Source organism: Aspergillus flavus, chromosome 2, assembly GCF_009017415.1.
Source record: "Aspergillus flavus chromosome 2, complete sequence".
NCBI lineage: Eukaryota > Fungi > Ascomycota > Eurotiomycetes > Eurotiales > Aspergillaceae > Aspergillus > Aspergillus flavus.
In genome coordinates this window covers 3,588,092-3,601,139 of record NC_092409.1, presented here as the reverse complement: position 1 = coordinate 3,601,139, position 13,048 = coordinate 3,588,092, and the positions used below count along the sequence as shown (strand labels likewise).

Genomic DNA, 13,048 nt, shown 5'->3' with positions numbered 1-13,048 from the left:
AGGATCAAAAATTCCAAGAGCATCAGAAAGTGGGAGGTTGGGCCCTTTATATAGGCTGACTCACAGTTGCCCGAGCGTGCTGGCGTCAGGGGGGGCTGGGCCCGGCGACTGGCGGGCGGCAAAAGCAGCGATGGACGGTCGCGCTCATCCATGGATTCACTCAGACTCTCAGTGACTTAGCGCTCCACTAGCGGCTCTTGGGTGGCCAACCCTTTTTCCCAGCTCGATTCCGTCATCACTGGTTTGTTGATCAACAGACCCACTCAACGCAATCTGTTTGGGAGCCCCACTAGGTCGTATACGCTCTGTTTGGCTGTTGCCCCCTTACGTATTCTCCCGGTCAGCGCCATGGTTGCAGCCACTGTCCCTTCCTCCAGTCCGCTGTACTCCTGCTCTCGATGTTCGGCCCCACCGAGCAGCCAATCCATTCCTTTTTTCTTCCAATCATTCCGCGTCGCTGTTCTCGGGGTTTCCCTCACGACGCGCCCTCGTTCCCTTTCGCCGTGCCGCTTTAACGGTAGGCAACTGAACAAAAATTTCGCCTCTCCCTCTTTCTCACCCATGGACACAACTTCTTTTTGACTCCTTTCTTTCCCTTTATTTTTCTTGCCATTCTGGGTAAGTAGCGTTGCAAGAAATATTATACATCACGACTGAGCGAACCTCCAAACCCAAAATAAACATATAAAGAAACGAAGAAAGAAAACTTGAAACTTGATCCTCCCTCTCGGCAAAGTCTTGAGGTCGACAGGTAGAAAAAGTCTGCCGTCTCATCCGTAGAGGCTACGGTGTCCTAATTGGACCCTCAACAAGCGCCGCTCGGGACACGGTGGCGCCGACCGCTTTTCCCCAGATCTCTAGCCAAATTTGTGATCCACCAACTTGCTTTTTAAAAAGAAATGCACATCCCATGATCTGTCAAATTACAATAAACATCCGATTTTGTACAGGTGTTCACTCCTAGATACAGTATTTACTTTGATAACGCATGGTTTGGTATTTTACATACCTCGGCGGTATGCTGAATACCATACACCCCATCGGTTGAACAAAACAGTGAAGAGATGCCCTTTGTGTACATTATTAGGCGTTTATCAGCATTCCAACGGTTTTCAACGCTGCAGTCTGCAGGTGTGTATCCTGGATGAGCCGTCGCTTCGAGTTCATTCCAGGAACGAAGCTTTTCTTGAACAAAAAAGGGTACAGGGTTCGGATGATGGCTTTTCTTTTCTCCGTCTCATCACATGCCGTGTTGATATCAAAGCCATTTTCTACTACTAGTACTAGTCTCCGTGCAGTACGCACGAATGAAATGCTTGTTTAAATCCCAACTTCTCTTCTTCCTCCCATGGAACTTCACGTGAGATCTTCGTTCATGTGATTGTATACCTACTATGTAGTTGGGTAGCAGAAGTCGTTTCCTTCTCGGCACACCAAGTGCTGAACCTGCACAGAATCTGTGGCGTCTTATCTGGAGAGAAATGATAAGTTTGCATCGACAGTGACATAGATCGAACCCCGCCTCCATGCTCCAGATTTCCAAAAGGAGGAACACAAGTACGTATATAGGCTCTACGGAGTATGTCCTCCAACGGATAGCGGGCCAACGGCGGAACAACGAGGCGGATGTGATTCCTATTGCCGCGATTCCTATTGGCCGTCCTTACCTCGGGTAGGCGGTAACGCAGACTGACCATTAGCCTCCCGCTAAAAGAGGACTTAGTCACCTTTTTATCTTTGCCGGTGACGGAGGGGATTTGACCTGGAGTGCTCCAGTACCGATTCTAACCATTTTATTCAATTCCCCTCCCCCTCGGGTCCTTTTTAACGACGCTGTATACCCCTTGTCATGCATCTGTTCCGCTTATAGGACATCTAAACCGTGCGCTAATCATTCCCATCCCGTCCCCTACCCTTGCGATGGCTTCGAAAGGAGCCGTTTTGCCTCTCTTGAGGCGCGAACTGCGACCTGCTTCCTCCCGGTTCTCAAGAGCTTCTTTCTCATCTGCCGCGGCCCCTCTCCGGAGCTCTAGAAGCTCTGCTTTGACATCCGGTCGGAGGACAACCCGTCAAGCAGTACCCTTCACACCAAGTCGGACTCTCGGCCAATTTCGATGCTTCTCGCAGTCGCTATCCAATAAGCTCACTGACGAGAATGGCCACTTTGATCCCCGCCAAGTGGAAAGGGAATCGGACGAGGTCGATGTTTGTATTGTTGGTGGCGGTAAGGCCCACTCTTCACTATGCTCAGTATCCTACTGGAAGATCTAGGTAGCTAACGGAACTCCTCCACCGATTAGGCCCTGCTGGTCTTGCCGCAGCGATTCGCCTAAAGCAGCTGGCCAATGAAGCTGGCAACGAAGAGTTTCGTGTTATTGTGTTGGAAAAGGCCGGCGAGATAGGCGCGCATATTCTCTCGGGCAATGTTCTAGAGCCGACCGCTATAAATGAGCTTATACCGGATTGGCTGTCGGAGGAGAACCCCTCAAGATTCGAGGGTGCTACACCGGCAAAAGGAGACAAGATGCGCTTTTTGACTAAGAACTCGGCAATTCCCATTCCTGCGCCACCGCAGATGAACAATCACGGCAATTATATCATCAGCTTGAACGAGTTGACCAAATGGTTGGGTGAACGAGCCGAGGAACTGGGTGTGGAAATCTACCCTGGCTTTGCTGCCAGTGAGCTGGTCTACAAGTCTGATGGATCAGTGCTTGGTGTCGCAACCAATGATCTCGGATTAGGCCGTGATGGCAGAGCTAAGGAGAGCTTCGAGCGTGGTATGGAGTTTCACGCTCGTATAACCCTGCTGGCAGAGGGTTGCCATGGTAGTTTGACAAAGCAGGTCATCAAAAAGTATGATCTCAGACGCGATAGCCAACCGCAAACCTATGGAATCGGACTGAAGGAGGTTTGGGAAATTCAACCAGAAAAGTTCAAGTCGGGTGAAATTATTCATTCTATGGGTTACCCGCTTCCCAAGGATACCTATGGTGGATCGTGGTTGTATCATTTTGGTGATAACATGGTCAGTGTTGGGATGGTGGTTGGTCTTGATTATCCTAACCCGTGGCTCTCGCCGTATGGGGAGTTCCAGAAGCTCAAGCACCACCCTCTTTTCAAGGAGGTCCTGGAGGGTGGTAAGTGCATCTCGTATGGTGCCAGAGCTCTGAACGAGGGTGGTTTCCAGTCGATCCCGAAGTGTGCATTCCCAGGTGGCGCCCTCATTGGTGACACTGCTGGATTTTTGAATGTTCCTAAGATTAAGGGTACCCACTCGGCTATGAAGTCGGGTATGCTGGCTGCTGAATCTGCTTTCTCAGCATTGAATGGTAAGCAGGACGATGCAACCGTTTTCCTATTTGACTATGAGGATGCTCTTCGAAAGTCGTCGATCTGGAAGGAGCTGTACGAGGTGCGCAACATGAGACCCTCCTTCAGTACTCCGCTCGGCATCTACGGCGGCATCATGTATTCCGGGTTGGAAGCCTATCTTTTCAAGGGCAGGACCCCATGGACACTCAAGCATCACAGCACAGATGCTGCAGCCACCAAGCAAGCTTCTGAGTGCGAGAAGATTGAGTACCCCAAGCCGGATGGCGTAATTAGCTTCGATATTCTGACCAGCGTGAGTCGGACCGGTACCAATCACGAGGAAGACCAGCCGGTACACTTGCAGGTGGCGGACTGGGACAAACACAAGGACATTGCTTGGCCTAAATACAAGGGGGTGGAGAACCGGTTCTGCCCCGCCGGAGTGTACGAATATGTGGAGGATTCGACCAAGGAGCACGGTGTTCGGTTCCAAATCAATGCTCAGAAGTAAGTGATTCGCAACTCTCTTTTTCTCTCTTTTAACTAACCTTGCCTTTAGCTGCATTCACTGCAAGACCTGTGACATCAAGGTGCCGACGCAAGACATCAATTGGCAAACCCCTCAAGGTGGTGAGGGTCCCAAATATTTCATGACCTGATCGACTCCGGTATTGGAACTGGGTATGGTCACCACTAGGTAATTTCCATTGTCGTATTTCGCCTTGTATAAAATAAAAGCAGCTGATTGGATTGAGCCGGGATCCTGTATATAGATTTTGTTAAAATATCTGTGTTTCTTCTTTTGTGGTAGTGACTTCGCAATATATTCTGGTGGGATAGAGAACAAGAACGCCAGAAAACAAATAGAAACAATATCTCATAGGATGATCCCCTATGGATGAAGTGTAGGACTGAGTACTACAACTTTATAGCAACATACCCTAAATTGGTCTTGCGGCTCAACCCCGTGGGGACTTGATGGGACGGAACCGTGGAAATACCTCGAAAGGTACGGTGTACTCCGAGTAAACTATAGGTCCCATTTGGACGGACAAACATACAAACATGTACTCCATACCAGAACCAACTGCTGATAGGTGTGATGTGTGTGTGTGTAATCATGACTATGTCCACGGCATGTGCGATTCAATCTCTTCTCGGGCATTTAAAAGAGAAAGTAGTATTCATTATTCTCCGAGCCAGAAAATACAGTTGACCATCATGAACCCCTTGAACTAGTGTCTGCCCAGACTAAATGCATACAGTTCTTTACTTTCCGATTTCATTGACGTATGCAGTCTGATTGGAGGTCAACACAAGGCTGGGATTTCATTGATTGTCTTTGGCTGTTGGCGGGGCCACGTGGACCCGCCAGAAAAAGTGAGGCGAAGGCTTTCGTCACGCTGTTTGGCTCAACTGATTTTGCATTGTTTCCCTCCAGCTGGAAAGCTCTAAGAGACAAGTCACTTTGCCTTGGTCACTGTTGGTACGGGGTACTTGACGTCTCTTTTCTCTTTGCAACCAGTTTATTTTTAAACTTTTGGTTCTTGCCGTTTCGCCTGGCGGTCAACACAGACCATCTCTCTCTTGTCTTTCTCTTTTACTCTACCTCCCTCAACTCTTTCCCCTCTCCTTATCCTCCTCTCGCGCACTCTCTTCTTTCTCTGCTCCCGTTATCTAGCTTTAGTATTCGGTTGGCCGATATTCTAACACTGGAAGTGTCATCCTTAGCGATTTAAGTTAAGCCACCGAGATCCCCATTGCCCTCTAATTAGGCGCCACCAGCAACCTTCTGGACCAACGTCCCACTTGGGGATTCAGGAACAATAGCCATTATCCCGTTAGGACTGCAGCCCTCTTGATCCCAAGGTCTCGTTTTACCCCCGGTTTGCGTCGAATATCGCCATTTTATCTGGAAGTGATTTCCTCCATCGTACTTTTTGGCCGTTGCGGGTCCTGAGGCCAGAACTATCTTACTGGGGTTTCTTATTACTTGATCAGTACTAGACGTCATTCTTCTTTGCCGTCATGACTGAAGTGTCGTCGACTCGACTTTATCTCGGGAATCTTCCCCGCAATGGTATGCAGCTGTTTATCAATCCCTTCTCTGAGAGGTTCCCCTCGATTCTCCAGCCCGATCGGAATGTTGCCCATCTAGTCTGCTGCGCCCCAAGTACCAGGATGCTCCGATGGATTGCCAAGGCTCTTCTCTCGTTTGGCCCTGATGCGCAACAAGGGAATTGCGCTGCACCCGCTGTTTTCTCTCAACGCTCGCCAGGTGCCTGTCTGATAGAGGGAACTGGCACTTATTCTTTGTCCTTTCTTTTGTTAAAAGCACTTCCAACTCCGGATCCCTATTGGCAACCCATAGTACCCTCTGGATAACCTTGTTATATTTGATGGCAATGAGCTAACATTTTCTCGCGGCGCCCTACGCGCCATGGGAGGCCTTCAGTCACCAAGCAGGATATCGAGGAACATTTTAGCACCCATGGCTCCGGAAAAATTACAGAGATCAAGCTTATGAACGGTTTCGGATTCATTGAATACGAAGATGCGATGGATGCTAGAGATGTTGTACCAGGTAGGCGGTTGGTCCCCGACGGCGCGTATATATGGCTAATATTATTTTTCAGCGTTCCGTATGTATTCGGTTTCGCACCGGTTCCTGGAGTAATTGCGCTTCTGACCGAATCTTCTCTACAGATGGCAGTGATTTCAAAGGCGAACGACTCACTGTACAATTCGCGCGGGGGCCACGTCGCAAGGAGAACTTCCCTGGCCCAATGGACCGTCCTAATATGCCTCGTCCCCGTCGCACGGTCTACCGTATGATGGTTTCTGGACTCCCGGAAACAAGTTGGCAGGTTAGCAGCCCATGTCTATTTTTCTCAGGATTCCCGGAACCCCGTGCACTTTGGCCGATAAGTGCATGACAAATACCCCGCTTTCCCCCCGATTTTCCCTTGTCTCTTGCCCTGTTCGCATGGATAGCACTCCCCAAGGACTCGACTTGGCCATGGTACAACCTTCCAATCATGGCATTTGGATATCCTCCCCGGTGGAGGGACGATTCCAACCCTAGCACTCACAGTACTTCCAAGGCACACTCCGTGGACCTAAGCTACCCTGGGAGCTGTGGTAGGTTAGGCGTTGGAAGATCCCGTTTGGACGGAATACCCACTAGCAGCATGGACTTAGGCCGTTTCTGGAGCCCCCGTTTGGTTTGGTGAAACCATGGCCTGAATCTGTTTTCTTTTGTATTCTGTTTCATGCGTTCCCTTTGGATAATCCCGGACTCCACTATTGCACCAGGAAATCAACTCACACCGCGGAATTCTCTAGGACCTTAAAGACTTCGCACGTGGAGCGGGTCTTGATGTCGTTTACTCGGAAACCGGCCGTGAACCTGGCAGAGGGTGGGTGAATTCATATTAACCAGGACGGCTTTTGGACTCTGTTAACACTAATACTCAAGGTTCGTTGAATTTGAGACTGCGAACGATCTGAAGACTGCCATTGAGAAGCTCGATGGGCGTGATTTCAAAGGCTCCCGAGTGAGTTGCGTGGCAGATGTAAGAACCAAATTCCGCTTAAAGAGCTGGGATGAGGTCCTCATTTTGATATCCTTTAGATCCAGCCTGTTGATGAGCGCCCTTTCCGTGATCCTTACCGGTCTCGGTCCCCTCGCCGGAGTTATCCACCCGTAGATGAGTACGACCGGAGATTCCCTCCACCTCGGGGCTACAGTCCCCGTGCTCATTACCGGGAGCGTTCCCCAATTCCAATGCGCCGGGATTATTATGACCGTGATGGCTATGGACGCCGTACTCCTCCTCGTCCTCGTATTGATGATTATCCACCTCCACGTCGACCCTATGATGACCCTTATGATGTCCGTCCGCCGCCGCCGCCGCCTCGGTATGAAGATCCTTATATGCCACCAAGGCCATACGGACGCCCTCGAAGTCCCCCCCGGGGTGAATATGTGCCCTATGACCGCCGTGGTTACTGGTAAATACCTGTTTCCTGTGATTTGGTTGTCTTGAATGCATGGCGGATACCCATGTGCTTTGTGTTTATTCCCCCCTTTTCTCTTGTGTTCCTTTGTGTTTGCTTGATTCCACTTTCCCCTGCTTTCCAAAAGGAATCGGTTGTGATCCAAGCCCACCCTCATTTCCCGGAATGGACGCACCGAAGATGCGACGTGCCTGTTGTCGAAAAATTTCCGTTTATTGCTTGACGTGAGGACAATTTCTGAGGCCCTTGAGCACTTACTAGAAACCCCCCCGAAAATCAAAGGAAAAGGTATGCGACGACAGTCTAGTCACTGTCTATCTTAGCGCGCCGCACGCTTTCGTCGAGATGTGGTACATTTTCCTGGTGGTTGGCCAGCGCTGCGCCGGGTGTTGTGGATAGGGCCGTCTTTCGTTCCTGCAGCATACAGAATTCCCTGATATGATATGACATGGACCATTTTACGAGGATATTGTACGTTGACCAAGCAAGTCTATCGCTTGTTTACTCTACGGGAGGTCTGGATGTATATTAATAGGATTACCGGAGCTACCGTTATGGAGTCACTGACTGATGAAATATGTAAAAACCTGCGCGAGGCACGGACGGGCGATAAGCGCCGTATCAATTTCATACCGAGTGCCCGGAGTACTGAAGTAGTATATATCTAACTTTCATGACCTATGAACCAGTGGTGGTTGAGCAACCACAGCCGGAGTTTCCTGAGCTGAGGCGAGAAATTTGGGTGGAGATAACTTTTAAGTTTTCTGGGAACTGCGCTGTACTTCTGGTGTTCAGTTCATACCCGGCGTAATATTTGTCGAAGCTCCCCGCGCTAAAGAACCCCACCATCATTCTTGCTCAATTCTCCGGACACAGAACCACGAGAAGCATCCGCCATTGTTCAGGAGCTGCTTGCGTTTGAAGATAACCTAGGCGAATCATTTGTTCTTGAGATGTGCATTTGCTGATTCCGGTACTACTTTTCTAACAATTGTTGTCAGTGACATTCGGGTGTACTGACGTCAGAGCTATCTTAGCTTTCGCTTGCGAGGACGCCAGCGTGCGAGCAGAGAATAACTCCCCTATCTGTTTCTTTTTCTTTTCTTTTCTTCTCTTTCTCTCTCTTTCTCTCTCTCTCTCTCTCTTTTACGGTTACAAGCCGTGGGCCTTTATCATGATTACAATGGCTGAACAGCGAGTCAATGTTCATATACCGTCCCACCCCGCCGTCCTAGATAGCGTGCGACTCCGTGACATTGAGCTCCCTCTACCTGCCGCCCCAGAGGCATGGCATCGGCTTGGGAAGTCGCAGCCATGCACTGCTTCTCTGAAATTATCTTACTCGTCGGCTGTTGCATCTGCGAATGCGGATGATGTGTCTCTTTCTATCGACTATGGGAAGCTTTACCGCCGGTTAGAAGAAGACATTCGCACTATGGGGCAGCATGAGGAACATCCAGGGAAACGGATGATTAGCTTGGAGGGCAGTCGACGAAATTCGATGATGAAGAATGATGTTGGTCAGGATGTACGACTGACGGCGGCCATTGTTGCGAACTGCAGCCTAGGTTTACTCGATGAGACTACGGCCGGGGTTAGGAGAATGTCACACTTGCACAATGCCGCAAGTCAAGCACCAGCCTCGACATCCCCTATTGACGGTATTTTTGGTCGATGTGAGGTTTGGCTACATCTCCCCAAGGCTCTGCTGCGTGCCGAAGAAGGCTTGAAATACCGCAGCGTCACAGTTTGGGGTTACAAGCAAGAGAACGAAGCTGCAGGCAACCTTCAGGACTCTGAACGGTGCCCTGTTGTTCTAGAAGAGGAGTTCCGTATTGAGGGCATAAGATGCCATTGTATTCTTGGTGTCAATTCCCATGAGAGAGTTGAGAAGCAGGCCGTGATCGTTTCGTTGGAGTTCAAGGGCCCGGGCCAGTTGGCATGGGGATCAACTGTGGTAGACACTTACCAAGCAATGACTAGAGCTGTCGCAGAGGTTAGTTCTTCTTTTATGCCCCTACCATCAAGACGCATTTATCTATGCTGAGCTGTGACTAACGTGAGATGTCTACGTCTGATAGCGCGTCGAAGAAACCTCATTTCAAACCGTGGAGGCACTAGCGACTTTTGTCGCGCGCATAGTGACAGTGGAGTTTGCCAACGAGCGCGTGACAGTTCGAGTAGAGAAGCCTAGCGCGTTGGCCTTTGTGGGAAGATCAGGAATAGAGATCACCCGGTCCCAATCATTCTTTGAAAGATCCGAGATGGATGGAGGGCGGGTATAGAGCTTATACTACACAACATCCTCTCCGCCCTAACACCGCCCATGACGTCATGAGGCTTTGCAATGGTCTCCGCAGTCGATCTGTAGTCAGATCTACCAAGTTTCTACCAACATAATTGTTTACGGTTTTAAGTATGTTTCTGTCTGTTGAATGAGGTAAATGTAGTACCCAATGACTGCCGCACGTGAAGACCCGCGCTCCCCGATCGGGCTAGTGCCGCTTAGCACCGGGGCACGCTGATTGGCCCCCCGGGATCAAGGGCCAAGCGTACTTTTTTTTTTTAATCAAGTAATAATAATTAACATCTCCGACTGGAAGCCCCAAGCGGTCACACTTTCTCTCTCTCTCTCCCTCTCCCTCTTTTAATCCAGGAGTTTATCCCGGAAGGTAATCCCATAATTCCTTTCTTCGGTGTCCCCGGATATTAATCCATTCAACCATTACAAACATTCGCCCTGCCACTTCTCTATGTGCTTGTCTGCGCCCACGCTTTCACACTCCGAGACCGTTCGCTTCGTTGGCCGCGTTGCCAACACTTGCTTTGTTTCCCTGGATACCCACGACGACTTGACTGGTGTCTATTTCCAAGGGACTACCGCGCTGGCTGGATCTCGGGTTGTATCGTCTACCCGGCTTCCCGAATCCTCTGTCGACAAGGTGAATTGGCTAGGGGTCCTTGGTCCGTCCTGAACAAGGGCGGACGGTAATTTGCTGCTTTTGAGCATCCAGTGCGATCAGTCAAGTCCAGCCGGCTGAGCAGAAGTAGGATCTATCGTGAAAAAAGTACGCGTGGTTCATAAATGTTTACTCCCCTTGCGTTGGTGTTTCGCAACTCCTGCTGTGGATACCCCACTTTCGTGCGCCTGAGGACAAAATTGGGTCTAACCTGTCTGTTCCATAACCAGATACTACTTGATAGGTCTCGCAAGTGCATAGCCGCTGATTCATGACTGAGTGGGTGTGATATTCTTCGTTTACACATTGTGCTTATCGGCGCCTCTACGCTTTTGGATCTATCGTCATTTTGGGTGTGACGTTCCCTTTTCGGATAATCTTTGGATAAGCGACGCAAGGAAAAGGGAAGTACATAAAGCTATAGTGAAGAAAAGCAAATGGAGATGTCGAGCACATTCCAGGATGATCTCTCGGTCGGTGACGTCTTCAGCCCTCAGGCTGACATGTCGCAACCCCGGAATGAGGTCAGCTTGAACAGCAACCAAACCGTCAGCTTTCGAATGAGCGATGCTAGCCCTGACCGCAAACAAGGGCTTTCTGAGAAGGGTGCCCGTGGAGGCAATCCTTTCCCAGCACCGAAACTGAATGCGAATCCGCTCCCCGGAAAGGCAGACCGACGAAAGAAGAAAAAGCAACAAGCCGCCCCAGCGATCTCGACCGTTCGTGGCTTCACCCCCATGGGTTCTGGCGATGAGGACTCGGACTTTTCGACCTCTAGTTCACGCGCACCGCGCTCTTCAGCGCGGCCGGGTAATAGCCCAATGTCACAGCCAGCTTCAGGACATGGTGTTAGCGCTCTAAAGCTTCAGCTTGATTCGTTGAATCTGTCTGGAGACCGCCCTCTCCAAGGCGCGCCGAGTGATCTTGGTTCCGAGGCACCGAGCAATGCAAGTGTTTGCTCGGACAGTGACCAAACGGAGGTTCTGACCAGCTATGAGGTGCCTCTGGAACATGACTATGTCAGCGCTGATGCCGTAGCAGAGGAGAAGTCTTACAATACATCAAGCATTAAGGATATGCGCACACAGCTTTGCCGGAAGATGACCACAGATGACTTCGAGCCCCTGCTCTGTTTGGGCAAAGGCTCTTTTGGGACTGTCCTGTTGGTGCGCCATGCGCTCACGGGCAAGCTCTATGCCCAGAAACAGTTCCGGAAGGCCTCAATCACCGTTCATAAAAAGCTTGTGGAGCAGACCAAGACAGAACGTATGATCCTAGAGAGTGTCAACCGCCATCCATTTGTTGTCAAGCTTTTCTACGCTTTTCAGGACCATGAGAAGCTCTACCTCATCCTGGAATATGCCCAAGGCGGCGAGCTATTCACGCACTTGGCCATGGAGCGTATGTTTGATGAAGATGTGGCGGCATTTTATATGGCGGAAATGGTCCTCGCGCTCGAGCATCTGCACCAGAACGTCGGTGTGATCTACCGTGACCTGAAGCCCGAAAATTGCCTTTTGGACCACGAAGGCCACCTTCTACTGACGGATTTCGGTCTCAGCAAGATATCTGCCAGTGATGATGACCGCTGCAACTCTTCTCTGGGCACCATTGAATATATGGCCCCAGAGGTTATCCAGGGCAAGCCATACGGCAAAGCTTGCGACTGGTGGTCCCTTGGGGCATTGGCATACGATCTCCTCACAGGATCACCTCCGTTCAAAGCCAATAACAACGCCAAGCTGCAGGAGAAAATCCTGAAGCAGAAGTTAACCCTGCCCTACTTCCTTGGCCCGGACGCCAAAGACCTGTTGACCCGTCTCCTTCGCAAGGAGCCCTCCAAGCGTCTCGGATACCATATGCCCAAAGATCTCCAGACAATCAAGAACCACCGGTTCTTCCGCAAGATCGACTGGAAAGCCCTCGCCCGCCGTGCAGTCACTCCTCCCATCGTCCCTGTTGTCACGGATCCTGCACTCGCGGAGAACTTCTCCGACGATTTTACTCATCTTCCACTGAGCCCGCTCGTTGCCCCTGCCAGCTTCGACGATCACTATGCAGCCCATCAGCGCGGCAGCCAACGTCCCATGTCATCTGGTTATGACGTCATTGGAGAAGAGAGTAACCCCTTCGGAGGATTCAGTTTCGTCGCTTCCAGCAGCTTGCTTGATCACGGACTGGGAATTGCGACCAAAGGCTTTTGACTCGCTGTGCGCGTCCCTAGCCTGCGGGACGAAGCACAGACTATGGCAACGGGTATCTTTCGTTTGTCCGTCTATTTCCAGGTGACAGCACAGGTAGATTCAGCTTCAATGGCACATGGTCGCTCCCGTACACATATTCTTGCATCCTCTGCGTAGTCTTTCATCGATACCGTATGCGTTTCGGATAGAGTTGCTCCCAGTTTTGCTACAGACCAATCACCCCGGGCTACAACGATGTATTATACTAACACTAACCAGCCAAAACAATAGGATATTCTCCGTCCGGTATAGATCCATCAAAGCCCGACGTTACCTCAACAGAAGTAGCCAGTAATATTGACCTAGGTAGCAATACATTACAAACAGAATTTCCTAATTTTTCTTTTTCTTTCTTTTCAGCTTCTCTTCATCTTCTTGTAATGGCATTATGTCATCGTGATATTCAAACCGATGATCCTGTATACTTAGTTTTGCCCCGTCCACACTACGTAGACCTATGTACTGTACAGTGTAGCCAACGAACCCCGCCGGACTAAGAATCGACGATGA

The 13,048-nt window shown here is 50.2% G+C and overlaps 4 protein-coding genes across 4 annotated transcripts; all 4 read left to right on the top strand.

Annotated features, from left to right (window-relative positions):
- Positions 1 to 22: 22 nt before the first annotated feature.
- Positions 23 to 4,739, top strand: F9C07_2277682 (electron transfer flavo protein ubiquinone oxidoreductase). The gene is made up of 3 exons (XM_041289858.2): positions 23 to 2,224; positions 2,301 to 3,822; positions 3,875 to 4,739. Exons 1-3 carry the CDS (start codon positions 1,921 to 1,923, stop codon positions 3,972 to 3,974), a joined length of 1,926 nt encoding a protein of 641 aa, XP_041142976.1. The 5' UTR covers positions 23 to 1,920; the 3' UTR covers positions 3,975 to 4,739.
- A 279-nt stretch (positions 4,740 to 5,018) lies between these two features.
- On the top strand, positions 5,019 to 7,908 carry F9C07_2651 (pre-RNA splicing factor Srp2). The gene is made up of 7 exons (XM_071510991.1): positions 5,019 to 5,395; positions 5,771 to 5,899; positions 5,952 to 5,957; positions 6,022 to 6,182; positions 6,661 to 6,734; positions 6,794 to 6,890; positions 6,950 to 7,908. Exons 1-7 carry the CDS (start codon positions 5,344 to 5,346, stop codon positions 7,331 to 7,333), a joined length of 903 nt encoding a protein of 300 aa, XP_071363860.1. The 5' UTR covers positions 5,019 to 5,343; the 3' UTR covers positions 7,334 to 7,908.
- Positions 7,909 to 8,444: 536 nt separating this feature from the next.
- F9C07_2652 (dihydroneopterin aldolase domain protein) lies at positions 8,445 to 9,620 on the top strand (the record flags this gene model as incomplete). Its single annotated transcript, XM_041289856.2, has 2 exons — positions 8,445 to 9,331; positions 9,417 to 9,620. Exons 1-2 carry the CDS (start codon positions 8,510 to 8,512, stop codon positions 9,618 to 9,620), a joined length of 1,026 nt encoding a protein of 341 aa, XP_041142974.2. The 5' UTR covers positions 8,445 to 8,509.
- Positions 9,621 to 10,732: 1,112 nt separating this feature from the next.
- Positions 10,733 to 12,499, top strand: F9C07_2653 (putative serine/threonine protein kinase; the record flags this gene model as incomplete). The annotated part of the gene is made up of 1 exon (XM_071510992.1): positions 10,733 to 12,499. The coding sequence occupies one exon, from the start codon at positions 10,733 to 10,735 to the stop codon at positions 12,497 to 12,499; it is 1,767 nt and encodes a 588-aa protein (XP_071363859.1).
- Between the last annotated feature and the right edge of the window lie 549 nt (positions 12,500 to 13,048).

Bases quoted from the DNA above. Each gene is read 5' to 3' on its own strand.
- F9C07_2277682 (XM_041289858.2), top strand. From the start codon at position 1,921: ATGGCTTCGAAAGGAGCCGTTTTGCCTCTCTTGAGGCGCGAACTGCGA. The intron at 2,225-2,300 runs GTAAGGCCCACT...TCCACCGATTAG, and splicing joins TGTTTGTATTGTTGGTGGCG to GCCCTGCTGGTCTTGCCGCA. The intron at 3,823-3,874 runs GTAAGTGATTCG...CCTTGCCTTTAG, and splicing joins TTCCAAATCAATGCTCAGAA to CTGCATTCACTGCAAGACCT.
- F9C07_2651 (XM_071510991.1), top strand. From the start codon at position 5,344: ATGACTGAAGTGTCGTCGACTCGACTTTATCTCGGGAATCTTCCCCGC. The intron at 5,396-5,770 runs GTATGCAGCTGT...GGAGGCCTTCAG, and splicing joins CGGGAATCTTCCCCGCAATG to TCACCAAGCAGGATATCGAG. The intron at 6,735-6,793 runs GTGGGTGAATTC...CTAATACTCAAG, and splicing joins GGCCGTGAACCTGGCAGAGG to GTTCGTTGAATTTGAGACTG.